Source organism: Choristoneura fumiferana, chromosome 28 (assembly GCF_025370935.1).
Source record: "Choristoneura fumiferana chromosome 28, NRCan_CFum_1, whole genome shotgun sequence".
NCBI classification, from domain to species: Eukaryota; Metazoa; Arthropoda; class Insecta; order Lepidoptera; family Tortricidae; genus Choristoneura; species Choristoneura fumiferana.
Genome location: NC_133499.1, coordinates 3,620,945 through 3,640,978, shown reverse-complemented (window position 1 = coordinate 3,640,978; position 20,034 = coordinate 3,620,945). Strand labels below are relative to the sequence as shown.

General features: G+C 38.7%; 2 protein-coding genes across 5 annotated transcripts in view; one reads left to right on the top strand and one right to left on the bottom strand.

The window, feature by feature from the left end:
- Positions 1 to 703: 703 nt before the first annotated feature.
- RpS3A (ribosomal protein S3A) lies at positions 704 to 5,802 on the top strand (the record flags this gene model as incomplete). Its single annotated transcript, XM_074109283.1, is given in 4 exon segments — positions 704 to 799; positions 1,999 to 2,146; positions 4,137 to 4,298; positions 5,636 to 5,802. Coding segments are annotated over 4 exon segments (550 nt in total), but the record flags the coding sequence as incomplete, so codon positions are not given.
- Positions 5,803 to 7,461: 1,659 nt separating this feature from the next.
- LOC141443684 (scavenger receptor class B member 1-like) overlaps positions 7,462 to 20,034 on the bottom strand; it is a 41,277-nt gene continuing 28,704 nt past the window's right edge. For all 4 annotated transcript variants that reach the window (XM_074109030.1, XM_074109031.1, XM_074109029.1 and 1 more), the window contains exons 9-13: positions 17,278 to 17,398; positions 14,974 to 15,124; positions 13,468 to 13,618; positions 12,992 to 13,088; positions 7,462 to 11,662 (exon numbers count right to left, since the gene is read on the bottom strand). In XM_074109030.1, coding sequence (XP_073965131.1) covers positions 11,447 to 11,662; positions 12,992 to 13,088; positions 13,468 to 13,618; positions 14,974 to 15,124; positions 17,278 to 17,398 — 736 coding nt within the window. In that variant the 3' untranslated portion in view covers positions 7,462 to 11,446. The remainder of the gene's footprint in view (positions 11,663 to 12,991; positions 13,089 to 13,467; positions 13,619 to 14,973; positions 15,125 to 17,277; positions 17,399 to 20,034) is intronic.

The window sequence follows — 20,034 nt, the reverse complement described above, 5'->3', positions numbered from 1 at the left end:
TTGTACATAAATAATTGTAGCTGTTGCCTCCCTACTTTCCCGAGCCCTTCGGGAACATTGTTATTACCCGAATAAAGAGAAGCCAATGTTTAGCTTTTTTTTTTAAATTCAGTAATTCTCAGAGATTACTCTGTTTCGTATACACAGCATTTTTTTAAACAAAGCAAACTAAGGTTCAGTACCCCTCCAAATTTACAAGATATAAAACTAAAAAAATCAAGGTGAGTAACGACTATGTTTATTTCTTAATAATTTTTACACCCGGATGAGTTGACATGAAATGATTAAGTAACTTAGTACTTTACTACTTTAGTATTTGCNAATTACATTTACACCTCCATTTGAACAAGCCCATCCATCCAATACCTGTCTCTGATTGTCCTTATTTCTGATCACATTCCAAAAGAAAGTGAATTAGGTCTTCAGTCTTATTACAACCTATACACAAAGGTGATTGCACAACTCTCATCAAATTCAAAAAACTGTTCAGTGGAATGTGACCAGACCGCACACGAAAAGCCCACACGCTTAGTTTTAGACATTCATTCCAAGAGTTAATTAGCACTTAATGATGATCCACCTAGCTCGCAATGATACAGAACTGATGAAAACATTTGTTCCCTTTTGATTTACCACTGATATAATATAACACAACCATCCATGCCACGCTTTGGGACTTGTGTGACACAGTTGTTTGTTTTAGGTCCTTCCGCAAGTTCCGTCTCATCGCTGAGGATGTCCAGGGACGCAATGTGCTCTGCAACTTCCACGGCATGGACTTGACCACTGACAAGCTCAGGTAAACTAATAAGCATAAACCAAAACTGTTCACACTTTACTAATTAAAACACCATGCCACGTTGTCAGACAACTCACAAAACCAGAAATAATTTTTAGCGATGGGCCGAAATATGTTTTACATTCGGTATAACCGAATTTCTGCCGCTTGAGGCACTAGAAGAAAAGAACCTACTTGTATTATTTTGACTGAAATTAAAAGAATGCATGTCTGTCATATCAGTAAAATATGCTACAAAAACTCAATAAACTTAGTACCTATTCTTTTAATAAACATGTTGATTAGAATTCAATTTATGAATAAAAAAAAAAGTTTTTGGTTGACAATTTTATAAACTAAACATTGAGAAACATTAAGGGGCTGTTTCACCATCCATTGATTAGTGTTAACTGGCGGTTAGATGTGATGCCGTCTTCTATTTATTTTATTGTAATAGAAGCAGACCGAGACATTTAACCGTCAGTTAACACTAATCAATGGATGGTGAAACAGTCCCTAAGTATTTTTAATAATTAAAGGGTGTCAACAATCTCGTATTAAAAATGAACTAGAGGCAGTAATTGACGATTTACCCTATATCACATATATTATTTTAAATTTTCTACAACACAGTTGTGGATATTCAGCTTCCAACTCTTTCCCTTTATCGTCTTTTGTCGCAGTCCAGCTATATGAAGTTTACCTTATGGTCTTCGTATCGTTTTATGCTGCGTAAATTATATGCTGCCACACAATGCCGAATCTTGAACCTCTGAACAAGAATCACTTTGTGTCGTTGCTACATTTTAATAGGGCACACAGATGTAACAAACATTTTTAAAATTGGTAATAATTTATTTCACTGTTTTTCACTGGATTAAAAATAAAACTAGTAGCTAAAATCTACCAGAAATGGCATGTGAAATTGTGGAGTTTACATTTAGTTGTAGTCTAAATGCTCTTGTATAGTCAAGGATTTTAATGTTCAAAAGAAAATAAACAAAACACAATTGACAAACTTTGAGATACTTGCACAAAGGCGATATATATCCTGCGATCCGCCTGCTCCTTTGCCCCCAATACCATAAAAAAGTGGAAGTGGGTCAAATTTAGCTTCCAAGATTTGATATATCATAAAAAAACATTTTTATATCATGATACATATCCATTGATATAAATATCCTCGAACCCTGCTAAAATCATTATCCTTATTATCCCAGATGGATGGTCAAGAAATGGCAGACCCTGGTTGAGGCCAACATCGATGTGAAGACCACTGACGGCTACCTGCTCCGAGTGTTCTGCATTGGGTTCACCAACAAGGATACGTTGAGCCAAAGGAAGACCTGCTACGCTCAGCACACTCAGGTATAATATAACAACCTAACGAATAATAATATATCGCCCGCGACTCGGTCCGCGTAGAATTTATTTATCGCTTTCCCGCGGGAACTATGCAGATTTCCGGGAAAAAACTATCCTATGTCCCTCCCCAGGACTCAAACTATCTGTATACCGAATTTCATCTAAATTGCTCCAGCGGTTTAGACATGAAGAGGTAAGAAACAAACAGTCTTACAAACTAGCATTTATAATATTATATTTCGTATGAAAGTTTTTAAGTCTTTTTGTTTGTGTGTTTGTTACTTCGTCACGTCTAAACCATTGAACCGATTTAGATGAAATTTGGTATACAGATAGGTGTGAGTCGCGGAGGACATAATTTTTATCCCGGGAAATTGCATTGTTCACGCGGGATATGGTTAAACGAATTCTACGCAGACGGAGTCGCGTGTAACGGCTAGTATGTAATAAATTGTTACTGTCATTTATGTTATGTTTTAAGCCCATATTTTTATTTGCCTAAGATACAGGCTACTACAGTATCCTAGTTTAGGCATTTAAGTAATTTATGAATTAGCATGATATTGTATTATGTTTAGGTACTTAGTGTTCTATTTAGTAGATGTAAACATTTGTATTATATTAAGTCAAAAGTGTAACTAGTATATCGGTTTATTGTTTACTAAAACCTAGACGTAATCAGTGCTTTACTAACCTTTTTATTTGTAAACAAATATATTTTTATTTTGAATAAACAATTTCAATTTCAATTCAAAGTATAGGTATCCATAGTAATATTATAAATGCGAAAGTGTGTGTGTTTGTATGTTTGTCCGTCTTTAACATCGAAACGGAGCGACGGATCGAGGTGATTTTTGGCATAGAGATAGTTTATGGGCCTGAGAGTGACATAGGCTACTTTTTATCCCGGAAAAATGCACAGTTCCCGAGGGAACAGCGCGCGATAACAGAATTCCACGCGGGCGAAGCCGCGTGCAAAAGCTAGTAAATGTATATATTCGCAGTCCAGCTATACGAAGTGCGCCTCTATGGTCTTTGTATCGTTTTATGCTGCGTAAACTATATGCTGCCACACAATATCGAGCCAGTTACAACTGTAAAAGGTTTGCTTTGTGTCGTTGCTACATTTTTTAACCCCAACGCAAAAAGAGGGGTGTTATAAGTTTGACCGCTATGTGTCTGTGGCACCGTAGCTCTTAAACGGGTGGACCGATTTAAATGCGGTTTTTTTTATTTGAAATAAGTTTTTCTAGCGATGGTTCTTAGACATGTTTTATCAAAATCGGTTCAGCCGTTTTTGAGATATTGAACTTTGAAGTGACAAAGTCGGGGGTTTTCCAACTTTTTGTTGGTTAGGTTAGTGTTCACTAAAACTCAACAAACACTTTAGAAACATTGTGCTGAAAACAACACGACTGAAGAAATTCAATGGTGCGTGTGAAGTTCCCATTACGCATTAATCTCGCACGGGAACTACACTACCCTTTGAAGGCAAAGCGGTATCTCAATAAAAAAACATTTATTACATTGTGTAGCTTATGTATGAATGAGCTATGACCAGTCAGATTCGTATCCGTGAAAATATTTAAAGTATCTGTAATATCTGAAAGTATCACACATTCGCTCTAAGTCAGCATATGTTATATGCAGATATACCTAGTGCCATCCACGAAGACGCGTGATTTTGTCAAAATTAGACATTAATGACATTGTAATAAGAACCACGCGTGCCGTCATCGTGAATGACTACCTATATATTTGTATACTTGGATAGGATAATATCCTCACCATCTTTCAATATATGCCCACACATACTTTACGATAAAATAGTGTGTGTGTTAGTTCATTGAATTATATATGAAGCCATATTCAAAGATATGCGCGCTCAGATACAGGTGTTACCATATCACGTGTGACTTGCTTTACATTACTGGCCAGTACTGCCTAAACTCGCATTCCAAGGACTGTTGGTAAATCTTCAGCCGTCCCTCAGGTCCGCGCCATCCGCAAGAAGATGTGCGAGATCATAACCCGCGACGTCACCAACTCTGAGCTCCGCGAGGTGGTCAACAAGCTGCTGCCCGACTCCATCGCTAAGGACATCGAGAAGGCTTGCCACGGCATCTACCCGCTCCGTGACGTCTGCATCAGGAAGGTACGTGGAACACCTAGGAACGAGGGTTTCTGTGAGGCTAGTTGACGCGCTTGCGCACCAAAGTCAAACTTTATTTACCTACTCAATTAAATCCAATTTATGTAATGACGGGCGATGGATGAAATTTTTAAAAGTGACTTTTTTTTTTATCGCCATGAATAAGCTTATACTAGACAATGGAAAAATAATTAAAAAAATAAAATACTTAGATTTTATTCTCGCCAAAATGAACTAGCTACTGCGCATGAATACGGTTTTTAGGGTTCCGTAGCCAAAATGGCAAAAACGGAACCCTTATAGTTTCGCAATGTCTGTCTGTCTGTCTGTCCGTCCGCGACTTTGCTCAGGGAGTATCAATGCTAGAAAACTGTAATTTTGCACGGATATATATGAAAACTATCCCGACAAAATGGTACATTATTTTTGGGTACTTCCCATAGACGTAAATTAGGGGTTTTTTTTCGCATCCAACCCTATAGTGTGGGGTCTTTTAAATTAAATCCATTCGAAATGAATCCTTCTGCAATTGCATTAAAAATCTAGTTGATTTGTCGCTGGTTTTTCTATGACATACAGAGCACATCACTTCGTTTTTTTGTAGCGGTGAATAGGTTAACTCAAAAAACAATAAATTTAAAAAATCAAAATCCGACTGCGTTAAAAATACTAAAAAGAAGAAAACAAGAAGTGGATGTAGTGGTCTAGAACTGCTCACCAAAAACTATGAGATTTTACATTTCTTATTTTTTATTTTTTATTTTTTTTTATTCGACTGGATGGCAAACAAGCAAGTGGGTCTCCTGATGGTAAGAGATCACCACCGCCCATAAACAACTGCAACACCAGGGTATTGCAGATGCGTTGCCAACCTAGAGGCCTAAGATGGAATACCTCAAGTGCCAGTTATTTCACCGGCTGTCTTACTCTCCACGCCGAAACATAACAGTGCAAGCACTGCTGCTTCACGGCAGGATTAGCGAGCAAGATGGTGGTAGCAATCCGGGCGGACCTCACGCTACACTAGCGCCTCTAGTGGCGAATTCATACGCGATAGCCCTCATTTTGATTTAGGTATGAACCACTAAATATAGATTAATATCTCGATGCGACCTGCCTTGTGGCTGACTGAGAAAACATGAAAAATACTAATGTATTCTAGAAAATACAATAGGAAGCAATTTACAGCTATAATTAACTAAAATGATGATCCACCTAGCTCGCAATGACACAGAACTGATGAAAACATTTGTTCCCTTTTGATTTACCACTGATATATCCACCCTATTCAACCATGTACAATTACCTTCGACCACATCCTAACTATCCTTGGTTTTCAGGTCAAGGTCCTGAAGCGGCCGCGTTTTGAGATCTCCAAACTGATGGAGCTCCACGGGGAGGGAGGCAGCGGCAAGAGGACCGAGGCTGGGGACAAGTCTGAGAGGCCGGAGGGCTACGAGCCCCCGGTGCAAGCCAGCGTCTAACTTTAATATATAAAAGAAAATTATTGAGTCGTTTTATTTTTAATATCTGACACAAAAAGAGGGGTTATAAGTTTGACCGCTACGTGCGTGTCTGTCTGTGGCACCGTAGCTCTTAAATGGGTTAACCGATTTGAATGCGGATTTTTTTGTTTAAAAGCAGGTTTTCAGGCGATGGTTCTTAGACATGTTTTATCAAAATCAGTTCAGCCGTTTCAGCTCTTATTCGCTTATTCGAGACTTAAAATTTTAAACACCCATGTAAGCTATATAACTGCAAGTATATGGAATTCTCGGCCTGATGCTGCAGCCATGATATCCAGAACACTAGTAGGTGCACTCTTAATAAAACCATAGCAGATATATCGTGTTCGGATTAGTTTTGATCAGTATTTGATTCTACATACAATGCAATGGTGGCAACAGGATGAGCTGATGCTGCAGCCAGTATATCCAGCACACTAGTACACTCTTTAAAAAATAATAGCACATGTCGTTTGGATTCGTTTGATCATATCACCTAGTCATCGGAAAAACGGAACACGTCATGAGGAGAGACTAGGTTGACGGAATAGGGTAATTAGGTCGTTTCATGGGTAAAACTTAGGTAACTACGTTAGTTCTATTATATATTCTGTGACGTAGGATAAAACAAATATTATTCTACTAGCAGTTACCCGCGACTTCGTCCGCGTAGAATTCGGTTTTCACTACCCCGCGGGAACTATGCAATTGCCAACTTTCCGGGATAAAAATTATCCTATGTCCTACCACGGGACGCAAACTGTACCTATACCGAATTTCGTCTAAATTGGTTCAGCGGCTTAGACGTGTGAAGTAACTGACTTGCAAACTTTCGCGTTTTTTTTTAATGGCAATAAACAAGTTCAGATAGAACAGATGATTGTGCCAATTACAAAGTGAGGAAACGAGGCGGAAAATAATAGTACATTGTGTCTTAAGGGCGGTAAATAAGGAATTACGAACGAGAGTCTATTAGAAGCCCGAAGTCGAAGACTGAGGGCTTTAATGAGTCGATGTTCGTAATTCTAGTACCGCCCGTGCGACATACAATGTTTTTCATCACATTTGCGAGTAAAATTTTATATTTTTTCTTTTAGAATTATAAAATTGTTCCAAATATTGGCGATACTTTAGGCTGTGCTCTTGGCAGCGCCGCCCTCTACCTCCCCCTCCCGCAGCATGCGCCGCAACGTGCGTGTGCATGTAGACCATGTAGTCCTGCAGCAGGAGCGCGCGCACGGGCACGCGGCACGGCGCAGCGCCATCAGTACGGGCACTGACTCATTGACCGACCTTGGGCTTCATGACAAGACAATGTGTACGCGCAATGACTCATTTACCGACCACGGGTTTCATGACAAGCACATTAAGGTCGAGGGTTTTATTTGGGGGGTTGCAACCAAGGTAGCCTGCATGTTATGACACTGTTTACGAGCAAGTGTGATGAAAAATATATTACGTTTAAGAAATCAGCTTCCTAGAGCACGATCAGTCCAGCAAGTAGGCCATCTTGTTGCTGCTGCTCGACGCGGCGACTTCACGTTACTTGCGATACGCGGGAAATTCAAAATGGGGTCACGTGAGATGGCGGTAAAAGAATTCGTGGCGTAGACGAAGTCGCGGGTAACAGCTAGATGAGGTCCTGAATAAAACACTGCGCACATTCATATATCTTTATTGGACGCATTTATCGGAAAACAAACTGGAATCTTTTGTAATATCACATAATTGCCTCCAAGAAGGCACATTCATCTTTTAAATTACAAATAATAAAAAAAAACTTGTTAAGAACAAATAAATTCAATAGTATTTTATGCAACTGTACTCAAACAACTGGTAGCATGGTGTACGGTTGTGTCACTCTGAAGATGAGCTCTGGTTGGGTTCGAAACGCGTCAGTGTAGTGTGGTGGTGGTGATAGATGGGTTTGTGTGATTTGTGTGTGTTACAGTGTGGAGGTGGAGGAACTGCATGAACACGCATATTTTGCATAAGCTTAGCTATCGTAAGGTCGCGGGTGAGCAAAGAAATTCTTTTAGTTCACTGTTTATAATATCTGCCGATATAAATATGGTATGGTATTTTATCTGCAGATAGATACAGGTTGATGTGAGAGCCCCGCTGCACGCGAGTAAATCTAGAAGCGATAGACACGAAAACATCCTGTATAAACAATCCGCACCAAAAAACAAGTCTACTCAGTTTGAAGGATTTAGACTGAATGTATCGTCTCGAATATTATCGTATCTGCGTAGTGTGTGATAGTTTCAGATCATTAAGTTATTATACGCAGATAAAATATGATCGTATCTGCGTAGTGTGTGACACGCTTAATGACCATTACGTACGATACAGCCGTGTTCATAATAGAATCCAATGTCGTAATGCTGGTCATTACCTATGGTTTTTGAACGCATAATTGAGGATTTACTATATGGGTGTAGATAAATAATTATTCCTCTTGCAACACTGTTTGATTTTATGACATCTTTTCCATGAGATGAGAGCGAAATTTACAAATGCATGGGAATAAGGGAGATGCAATGATCGAAAACAAAAGTTTGGTGCAAATCGCACATTATAAAGCGATATCAACACAAAATAGCCTTTCAGAAATTAAATGTAGGTCTAAATTAAAATGGTGTATTATTTTGAGTTGCTAGATCTAGGTGTGCGAAATAGTAGCTTTGGAAAATTAGTACTTAAAATCAATTTTTACTAGATGGAGCTACAATCAGTATCAGAAAATCTTCCGAAATTATCACTGGAAGGGTTTTTTTTTTAAATATCATATAATATGAGAGAGTCTTGACCCCCGCTCTGGGTCGTTTCTGGTGCAAAGGTTGTCTATCGCGGTGTATTGGGCACCTTTGCACCAGGTAGGTACGCGGGGCGGTTTATTTGTCTGACCTTTGTGTATTTGTTTTAATTTTAATAACTTGATTTTAAATATATTATATTTACATTTACACTACCTACGTAATTATTCAGATCTTATAATAATTCTCCTATTCCTAAATTAGTACTAAGTACAAATTATTACTATCTAGCAGTTAGTTTAATTCTATTAACTGATCACTATTATAATTTTGTACTTTGCTAAATCGCAAGTCAAATAGTGAAAAATGCCGCGAATGGAACCCCACTTAAACATAATTATTTACAATTAAATAAGTTAATTGGAACATGGCAGAGTAGCGCCATCTCGTGTCGAAAAGTTAAAGTTCAGTAGATAATTTCCGCCATTAGGATGAAGTTTCGTATGAACTCCGCTGAAGGTGCTGATTTACATTATTAGAAACTAGCTTTCGCCCGCGTGGGATTCAGTTATCACGCGCTGTTCCCTCAGGAACTCTGCATTTTTCCGGGATAAAAAGTAGCCTATGTCACTCTCTGGCCCATAAACTATCTCTATGCCAAAAATCACGTCGATCCGTCGCTCCGTTTTGACGTGAAAGACGTACAAACATACAAACACACACTTTCGCATTTATAATATTAGTATGGATGGGTGCGATTAATGTTTGTCCACTCAGAAGGAACAACAATGATGGATGATCTGGATATCGTGCTGTCGTGTTAAATTGCACGAGGATATAAAGAAGACGTTTCAAGCAGAGCAAGATAATATAAATAGTGTGTATCTGAACTAATGATACTATTCAACTGATACCATCAGCAGCGGCGTCTTTAGCCCATGTAGCGCCCGTGTGCAATTATTACTTTACCGCCATCTAGGAAGCGCGCGGTCAAATTGGAATAGGTACAAAGTGTGACAAAGTGCCGCGGCCGCCCCTAACACCGCTGCGCCCGTGTGCAACGCACACCCTGCACTATAGGTAAAGACGCCTCAGACCATCAACGTTAAAGTAATTTATTTAGCTTTTACAATAAATTTTGGTAGAGCGTTGAGCGCTATCTTGTGTTGAATAGCACAATTAATTTACAGCAATCCCTAGCCTATTTAATTAATGTCATTTTTGGTTTTACATATTAAATTAATCTTAAAAACTAAGCTTAACTAGATAAGACTTGAATATTACAGTATCCTAGCACCTACAGACACGAATTGCTCAATAAGAAACACAATGGATTTTGTAGTTCAGTTTCCACAACAGATGGCGTTAGTAATCATAATTTCCAAACACCAAAAACCATTGTTGTGTAATTTTCAACTTCATGAATGATATATTTTATTGATAAAATAATTTATCAATATTCAATTAAGCACTTTAGTTAAACGCATATTAAAAAAAAGGAGTGATTGAAGCCCAATATATAGAACGAAGTTGAGGTAGACGACTATAGTTCCACTCCTGCTGGCTCGTGCTGAGGCACCGACTTCAAACTAGTAGAAAATTATTTTCAAGGTTTTTGAAGTCGGTTCCATTTATTGTCATTTTATTTTTTTAACTTATAGCAATGGCAAATCCTACTCTGAGCATGGTCTGGCACGTTCTTGGCCGGTTTTATTTTTATTTTTGTACATACATATTCTTATAAAAAAAAATAAGATCCGCAACTGCGAATGTGAGCCTTCAACAATCCGCAACCGCAAAAGTCAAAACTTCAGCATCCGAAACACCCCTCCCTGCTAATAAGTATTAAATTATCTCTTAAAAAAAGTTGTCATATTTTTCATTACATTAATTATTATAGTAATAATTTATAATTAAATCGTCTCATACAAACACTCAAACATTAAATGCAGACTTAAATTTAACTTTGGGGCGAGTGTAACCTCGGGGCAAGTGTAGCAATGGGGCAAAGTAGTTGGGGCACTTATGACAAACTCAGCTGAAGAGCGTTTGGGTAACATTTCAACATAATTCGAAAGTTAATTAGACCGGTGAGAGTCCGGCACTGTCGGGGCTCTCCCTTCCCAGTCGCCTATAACGGATTTTTCCAGACTGTCGCCCCAATCTCCAAGCAAGTCACATAAAATTTCAAAACTAAAACCAAAAAGATAAAAGTAAGTTCATAGTGTCTTTGACCCTTAAGTGTCAAGCTAAGAAAAAAAACACCCTCTAGTTGGCAAAAAATGCCGAATGAGTGAAAAACAGACATTTACAGTCTTCAGCCCAGTCTTCAGTTGGTGGTCGTACTGATGGAGCCAAACAAATCTTTATTTATTTATTTATTTTCTTTCCTTCTTGCCAATCTGCTCAATCTAATTTTAAGACCCAATGTTTGTATCAAACCACCAACCAAAGTTTTTGTCATTTTTTTATCTAAAACAAGCTTTTTTGTTGACTGCAATTGCGTTGTCCGTTATTGTCGTCGAATCTACATAATTATGCATATCAAATTTCAAGTACTTAAATCTGACTGGAGACGGGTAAAAATTGAATTGCTCGATTTGAAACCAATAGACAAAAATACGAGGTGAATTTATTGACGAAAACCCGGGTTCGACCCCCGGCCTCATCACTTCTTTTTGTATTTTTTTCTGCCACTGCCTACTATTCGCAATTTGGCGGTGTAATGCTATTCTGGCTTATTAATGACAATATTTACTACGATTATAACTCGGCTAAATTATTAATAGTGGCGAGTGGCTCAACGATCACCGTTCGCAATGTTACATCCGCATTGTTACACTCGCTCCGAACTTTTACAAATGTAACCTAAACCCTAACCCTATGTTCACGAAACTGTGTTTTTTAACTCTGTATCCAGGACGACCTTTTTGATGGTGACGCATGGCCTCTGCCGCCTCTGGACCAGTAAGATGATCAGGCAGATAGTAGATACAGTGAGGGCTGCTATGCAGAATATGGTCAGTGTTAGTTGGGCTGCTGCGGTGGAGAATGTTCCGTGGTACACCAGCGATCGAACGTCTTCTGGTAGCTCGTCTAGAGTCTGTAAGAAGAAAGGAAATGTCATAATGAGGGCTATCGCGTATGAATTCGCCGCTAGAGGCGCTAGTGTAGCGTGAGGTCTCCGAAATGTCAAATCTCATAGTTTTTGGGTGAGCTACGCGGGTTTATTTATAATTAGAATAATTTTGTGAATATTTTGCAATAACTGAAATTAATTATGGCAAATATGCGTTCCGGGGCAATGAATGACTGTGTTTTGAGACAGTTTTGTCTTTCGGAAACCTTTGTCCTCCCTTTTTTCCGGACAAAACGGGGACTATGGAACACTGTGGCATGCTCGATATTTTTATGGTACGGTTTTAAGGTGTATTAAAAATGATTTTAATCTAAACTTTGTTTTCACGCCCGTAATAACAGACTTTGAAAGCCATACTTAAAAACCTCACGCAACAGTGCGCCATCTAGTGAGATAAAAAACGATAGCCCTCATTGTGTGTGGGGTGGGGGGAGTGTATAGTAAAGAGATCTCTCTTCGGGCAGTTCTTATGCCTGGAGATCAAAGTCCGAAGGGAGAGCGTTGGAACTCCCATTAATATTATAAATGCGATTTTTAAGTTTGTTTGTTTGCTTGTTGCCTACCTTATCACGTCTAAACTGCTGAACCGATTTCGATGAAATTCGGTATACACATAGTTTGAACCCCGGAGAAGGACAAAGAATAGTTTTTATCCCGGAAAATTGCATAGTACCCGCGGGATAGCGATAAACATATTCTACGCAGATGGAGTCGCGGGCAACATGCTAGTCGTATTATAAGAGTTGAGAAACTTCGATGACGCGATGTAGGATTTGTAGTTAGTATATTTGCTTACTAGATGGCGCTGTCACAACAATAGGCTACAGATCTATCAATGTTCATTAGTTTGTCAGTTAGATTACAAGATCAATTGTCAATTAAACAAAAATCGATGAACATTATAGCTACATCTTCATCGATTTTTTAGTTAAGTTCCGTGTGACGTCACAAGCCCCCATTCCCGAAGTTTGTAATTTTCTTCAAATTTCTCGTTGCTCACTAGATGGCGTTAGTTGTAGCTGCACTTTTTTTAACACAAAACCATTTATCAATTCGGTTTTTTAATGTTTGTTACTTCCGAACTCCGTCATTTATAAACCAATTTAATTTTTTAAACATGTTTTCTATTAATTTTGTATGTTTTTTGTGTGTACTGCTCTACTTAGCGAGCCACCTCACGCAGCAGCCATTTTCGGTGCGATTTTGATTTTTGTGTCGAACCAAATGATGCGGCATGCACGATGCGGCACGACCACTGGAGAACCGGCTTAAAATAACATAAAGTTAACTCACCATGTCGATCCAGGCCACCGGCAGAATGAGCCCCTGCTTGAGATACGTCAGTGCGGAGAACATCGCCGTTTTCTTGATTTCGATATTAATCTGAAGGCTGCAAACAAGATAACCAATTTAAATAAGTTTTTTGACAAAAAAATCATTTCTAATACAGGCTCTTTTGCTGTCTGTACTTGCATTGTCATTAAAACCGTTGAGGAGTTCTGTCCTGAGGAGACGATCCTGGCTGGACTACCCAGATTATTGTATTGTCACCAAATTTACATAAGTATGCCAAATTTTAAGTCAATCGGACCACTGGAAGTGAGTCAAATTTAGCTTCCAAGATTTGACCCAAACAAATAAACAAACAGGGCAAGCTAAAGAAAAGCTTGTAAAAACCACATCAAAAACGGTCGGTGACAGATATCGGCCTCAATCTTATAATCCCCCTTCCTCTTTTAGCATCGGGGGTTAAAAATGGGTAAAATTACCTGGATTTCCCGCCAAGCGATATGCCCAACGTTGGGTGAATGTCGACGTAGGAATCATGCAGAATAGGGTCGGGATTCAATCCAGTGATCTCCTCCCTGAGCCGAGGATCCCCCCTTAGAAAGTGGGGGTGCGACGCTAAGGCTGGGGCACCTGAAAGAGACAACAATAGTACAATCATTACATGATAGGACAGTAGCCAGTACCAGTACCACACGAGTGAATAAAATATCCCACTATCCAGTAAAACGAGTATTATATGTGAAAGATAAAAGTCCTGATATTTCTCATAATCGTAACAAAGATTTGATATAGCTTTGACTTAGATTGTAACTAAAGTATTAAACAAAAAAAAACTATATCTCTAGCTGTAATTTACTAATTTATATGTGTGCCTATGTGGTTTACTAATGTTTCGGCGAATAACGTTTGGGAACCTGTTTCATTTCGCAACTTTTCATTTCCCAACTGTTTCAATCCCTCCTGCTGGCTCGTAAATATTTCACCGACTTCGAGCTAGTACTAACCTAACCTACCTAAAAGGTTCTACACGATGCCCTGAATAAATTCCTGAAATATTTTTTTTTTAGAGTTTGCGAAATGAAAAGTTGCGAAATGAAACAGGTTGCCAAACGTTGCGTTGCGAAAAGGCAGTACTCGGCCTATGTGTGTCTGTCTGTGGCACCGTAGCTCTTAATTGGGTGGACCAATTTGAATGCGGTTCTTTTTTGAAAGCAGATTTTCTAGCGATACTTCTTAGACATGTTTTATCATTATCAAAATCGGTTCAGCCGTTTTTCAGATATTGAACTTTTAAGTGACAAAGTCGGGGGTTTTCCACCTTTTTGTTGGTTAGGTTATATTATAACCGCGACGCAAAAAGAGGGGTGTTATAAGTTTGATTAGTTTGTGTAAAAAAAATAATTGAACTGTTTATTATAAATCAGAAATATCATTCCAAAATTTTTATGATTATTAGCTAATAATAATTTAATTAATAATAATAATAAACATTTATTTCGGAAAACTTGGTTCCATAAAAAAATAAAAAATGTGTTAGTTTAGTACTTAAAATTATGTCTAGTATTTAAAATTAAAATGGTGCCTATGTGTAAATCTGTCTGTGGCAAGTAGCTCTTATTTGGGTGACAATTCCAACGGTACTCGCTATCACACCTATAATACTCTTGGCATTTTTATGATTATTCATTAAGGAGGCAGCTCGCTTTGCGCAAGATCATGAAAGCCATCTACTTTGTCTCAGCAAACATACCAGAGGCGTTACAGTACTTTGGCAACCCAACAGCTATCCAGAGTATGTTTTATATTACTTAGCTAATAATCTTTATTATTTAAGATTTTATAACTAAGGAGTGCAAAGGGCGGGCGAGCCCTCATCTATAATTAAAATATAATGTGTGTATGTGTGTGTGACAAATCTTGACGTAAGTATGGCAACCCTATGTGGACGTGAGAGGAGGGCCCAACTTGTTACCACCAGCACTCACCCATGGCACAAGCGGTGACGTTGATAACGCCCCGCGGCGGGCACGTGCCGGAGTCTATCTCGCAGTAGCACTGGTTGTCCGGGTTGTGGCTAGGGTCGTCGAACACATCGATCGGCATGCGGTAGCGGAGGAGTTGGATGCCATCTGCTGTCTAAAAGATGTGAAAATTCAACACGTGGCTAGAGTTGAGGTGTCTACCACCTTTGGCCTCAAATCTACCTATTTTTCAAAATATTACGATTGTAAACAATTCTCCACGCGTGTAATGAAATCTTACTTACTTACTATTGAATTTAGAATCAAGTGGAGATCCTATTTCTGAACATTTGAGATAATTTAATAAGACTACGTTTAAACTAAACATCACGAATTAGTATTTTTTTTATCGAGGGACTAAAATACGCCAATATATAACCGAGGTGGTTAGCCACCCGAGCTTTAGCGAGGGTGTCTATTTATCCGAGGGTTTATATTGACTTTGAAAACGAAATTGAAAACTCTTTTTTCACTTCAATTTCTGTAAAAAAATAGTAATACGTTACTTATTCCTCCAGTCCATAAAACTTTCATAGGTAAATAAATCTTTCTAGATTTCGGCAGCAAAAGATTATCAATTGTCTTTTGCTCTTTGCTCAACATCATAATTTTCACTATCACTTGACGACATTGTGAGAATAATCAATTTATTTTAATCGTTTATGATTTACGCTCTACATACAACAATTTCAAAGTTTTCGCGGTAAGTATTTTTTTCCAACCAGACACAGATATACCAAAATCGCATCGGCGAAATGGTCAATACACAAACTGCAATAAATAGAATGGCGCCACCTTCTATGCGGAAAAAGCATAGAAACTAAGACCACGTAGACAAAGAACGTAACTAACATTTTCGTCATGAAAATGGTCCACACACAATCTTATTTTATGCCAAAAACTAAGCAAGTAGTGGCTGTTTGAGTTTATCTAAGTCACTCGAAGTAAATTAAAAAAATAATTACTTTTACTCCCTAGGAACTAAAGTACTCACTTTACTCCCGCCTCGTAGGCTATATTGACCTACTTTTAGAGCATGAGAAGTGAAAATATAATTTAAAACATTTTATGCACATTTTTAATCATTAAAAATATATTAACCTTGAGTGGTAGATCTATCTATTTTCCATTTAAAATTCTACCAATTTCTACTAATTTTTGGATCCTGCTCTACCGTTTTGCCAAGATTGTATGTGACATCACTAGGTGAGAGGGTCATTTAGCGTTTATTTTATTTGATTGACACGTGGGCACATTTTTGTTGACATGCTAGAAGATTGTTAGTTTCCAGCTAGGTATCTAGTAGAAGTACAGGACGTCTAAAAAATAATCGGTCATCAGATTCTACATTCTGCATTCATAACAAAATATGACTTATTTATTTTGGTACTGGAATATAGGTTCTATCATGGACGCCAAGAGCTCCTGTCTGGACGTCATTTAGCGTACTAGTATTTAGAAGTTCGACGATTCGAAACTGGGAGAAAGAACTGGAAGAACGCGGCATTGGGAGACCTCTTACTACGTAGACTAACATCGTGAGAATGGCGAGCAACCGCTGGATGCATGTCCAGCTGTCGTTCATTGTGGCGTCCTAAAGGCAACAATAGAGAAACAATAGAGAATCGGAGAGGGAAAATGATTTGTCATCTTATACGACAATACGAGTTCATAAATGTCATCTCAGAAGGAAAAGTGGAAGGGAAGCGAAAAAGAGGGAGACCGAGAATTGATTATACAAAGCAAATAAAGGAGAAGGTAGCCGTCATTTCGTATAAGGAGGTTAAGGAGGCAGCTTTGAGTAGAGAGAAGTGGAGAGGCATTCATCGGCTACACCGACAAGTGTAACTCTTGAATAAGAGAGAAGAAAAGCTAAGGCAGCTCGATGGAGAAACCAATGGGGATCAACAAAAATGACTGGCTCAAGCCCCTCGCAGAACCTACAAACAAATAGCTGAAGCAAGACTGTGGGTAGATAAGAAACCTCCAACCCCCTCCTTCCTCCCCATAATAAGTTCCATAGAGTTGGGGTCGTGCGGCTCGGTTTTTTAGCCGGTAAGAGTGCGGAATCCGGACGGAGAATGGATTTTATCGGATTGCACGCAGCCATCTCCCCTAAAGCACTTCACCTAAATTTTGTTAACTAAAATCTAGAAAATAAAAGCAAGTACCTAGTGCCTTTGGCCCTTAAGGCGACTCAACACAAAAATAGGCTTTAACAATAAACGTTTTCCCGGCTGATGGTGGCTCGATGTAGCTCCTTTTTACCTCAACATCCTTTTCGTATTTGAAAGGCAGTCTTCTGCAGAGGTTCGGGAAGAACACGTGGAGAGTGCTTTGCCGGTCCAGCAGAGATGGGGGGAAGATGGAGCCGTCTGATGCCTCGAGGCTGTAAACAAAGGAAATAATGTTTTAATAAAGGAACGAAATGTATAACTACTACCACTATCAGGACTTATCGGTAATAATACCTCGACAAACGTCACCCGCAAAGGTTTATCACCATATGGGTCCCACTGAAAAACAGCGTTGCGGCTTGCCGGAACATTATGCTGAGTGGGGCCCACTTTATGCTATTCGATGTTATTTTTATTCTTTCCATCTAATGTATTTTTATTTGTATCGAACTCGTCAAAGTATTATGAATAGAGACAGTCCTCAACTCCGCTAAGCATTACCCCTCCTCCGCTCTGCTGCCTCCCTCCACTCCAGTGGACAGGCATTAATCTGCTCCTGATTAAAAAACTGCAGTAAACAAGAGCTATCTCGAATCACTTTATCTCGCTTACACAACCGCCTCATATTATGTCTATGAACATTTATACAATATATATCGTATATTTTTTACACGTTCTTCGATTGACATACGAACAGATAAACTTTGAACTGTGATAAGAGATGAAGATAGGCTAACGATGTGCCCTGGTTTTGTCTCGATGTGCGATGGCTGTTTACTATTTGAAATTATTTAATTGCGAAATGCCCTTGGCCATTCATTGTTTAAGCTGCATAATTATGTCTAGTTAATTAGGTCCTATCCTAAGTAATATTATAAATGCGAACGTTAGTGTTTTTTTTTATTTTATTTTTTTATTCGATTGGATGGCAAACGAGCAAGTGAATCTCCTGATGGTAAGAGATCACCACCGCCCATAGACCTAGGGGTATTGCAGATGCGCTGCCAACCTAGAGGCCTAAGATGGGATACCTCAAGTGACAGTAATTTCACCGGCTGTCTTACTCTCCACGCCGAAACACAACAGTGCAAGCACTGCTGTTTCACGGCAGGATTAGCGAGCAAGATGGTGGTAGCAATAGACCTTGCACAAGGTCCTAACACCTGCAAAAGTATCTTTTTCAATTGTATAGGAGTATAATTTAGGCAAAAAAGCTCGTGGCCGTGGCGTCTTCTTACGATGCTCGCTACGCTCATATCGTAACTTACGCCACTCACCTTTTTTGACCCCTGTTATAAATACCTACAATCGTTGCATAAAACTACTTTTTGATTGTAACGTCAACCCGTTTCCGGCCCCCGCGAAATTAGACTCGCTTCCACAAAATGCATGATAGTTTTATATTGTTTGGTAATGAGGGGTTAATTTAAAACCTAATGATGTTTTCAAAGACTACAATTGATTTTGTACCATATTATAAAATTAACAAGGTTAAATATTTGTGTGCATTTATGTGAGTGGCTCCGAAGCCGTATCGTTTCGTGTGCTCTTTTTAGCCCATTTGGGAATACCTACAAGCGTGATGTTTGTGTGTGTGATTATGTGATCACTATATTATACAAACATGCCTGTAAAAGGCTTAGCTTGAGACCCTAAGAAGGACAGAGACACATAGAGAGAGATTTATTTACATTCGGTACAAAGGGTTACATGAAATGAAAATTTCGGAAAAGTTATTATGATTTTCATCCTACCTACTACTCGTAATAAATGTGAATGTTTGTGAGTGAGTGAGTATGTTTGTTACTTCTTCACGCTGAAACGGCTGAGTGGATTTAGATGAAATTTGGCAAAAAGTTAGTTTATAACCTTTTTATCCCGATATTCCCACGGGATAGGGATAAAATATCTATAAAACAACCACTGCGCTTAGAGTCATGAAATTTGGTGTGTAGGTAGCTGGACGTCTGGAATAACACATAGGCCACTTTTTATCCCAATATTCCCACGGGATAGGGATAAAATCTCGAAATAACAACCGCTGGACTTAGAGTCATGAAATTTGATATGGGTGATACAATTTAACGGCAATGAAAACCATGACGTAATTTTAGGGAATTCCCCCGAGAATTTGCTGTAGGTATCTAATGATTTACGCGTGCGAAGCCGCGGGTAAACGCTAGTTGTTAATAAATTAATACTTTGTCACTATAGGGTAAGGTGGGGGGGGGGGCTATAGGGGTTTGCTAAGACGATTTTTCGATTCAGTGATATCTTTGCGAAATATTCAACTTTAAAGTGCAAATTTTCATTAAAATCGAGCGGGGGACGCCCCCCCCTCTAAAATCTAAACCGGTTGGTAGAAAAATTTGAAAAAATTCAGGATGGTAGTAAGTTTATCAAACGGTTAAGGAAAACTATAACGGTTAAGTTTGCTTGACAATTATTAGTAGTTTAAGAGTAAATAGCAGCCTAAGGTATAAAATATACCTAAACTATGGAAGATTCCGTATAAAATACGAAATCCTTAGAAATATATTACTTCATTTTTTCGTACCCCTACGGAACCCTATTTCGGGCGTGTCCGACACGCTCTTGGCCGGTTTTTTTTCTTAAACAAACACACATGCACTATTTCCACCCACATCGCTTCGAATATTGGCCATTGATGAAAGATTATGAATGACCCCTTTCGCTCCATTCTTTCCACGCGCTTATCAAATGCTCAGTTATCGTAAATATTTTATGTTTTCGAACTAGTTGTGGAATATACAATACTGTTTTATCTAGTAGATAAAGCGAAATAAGTTAAAAATACACACACGGCGGGGCAATCGGTTTTCGGCAG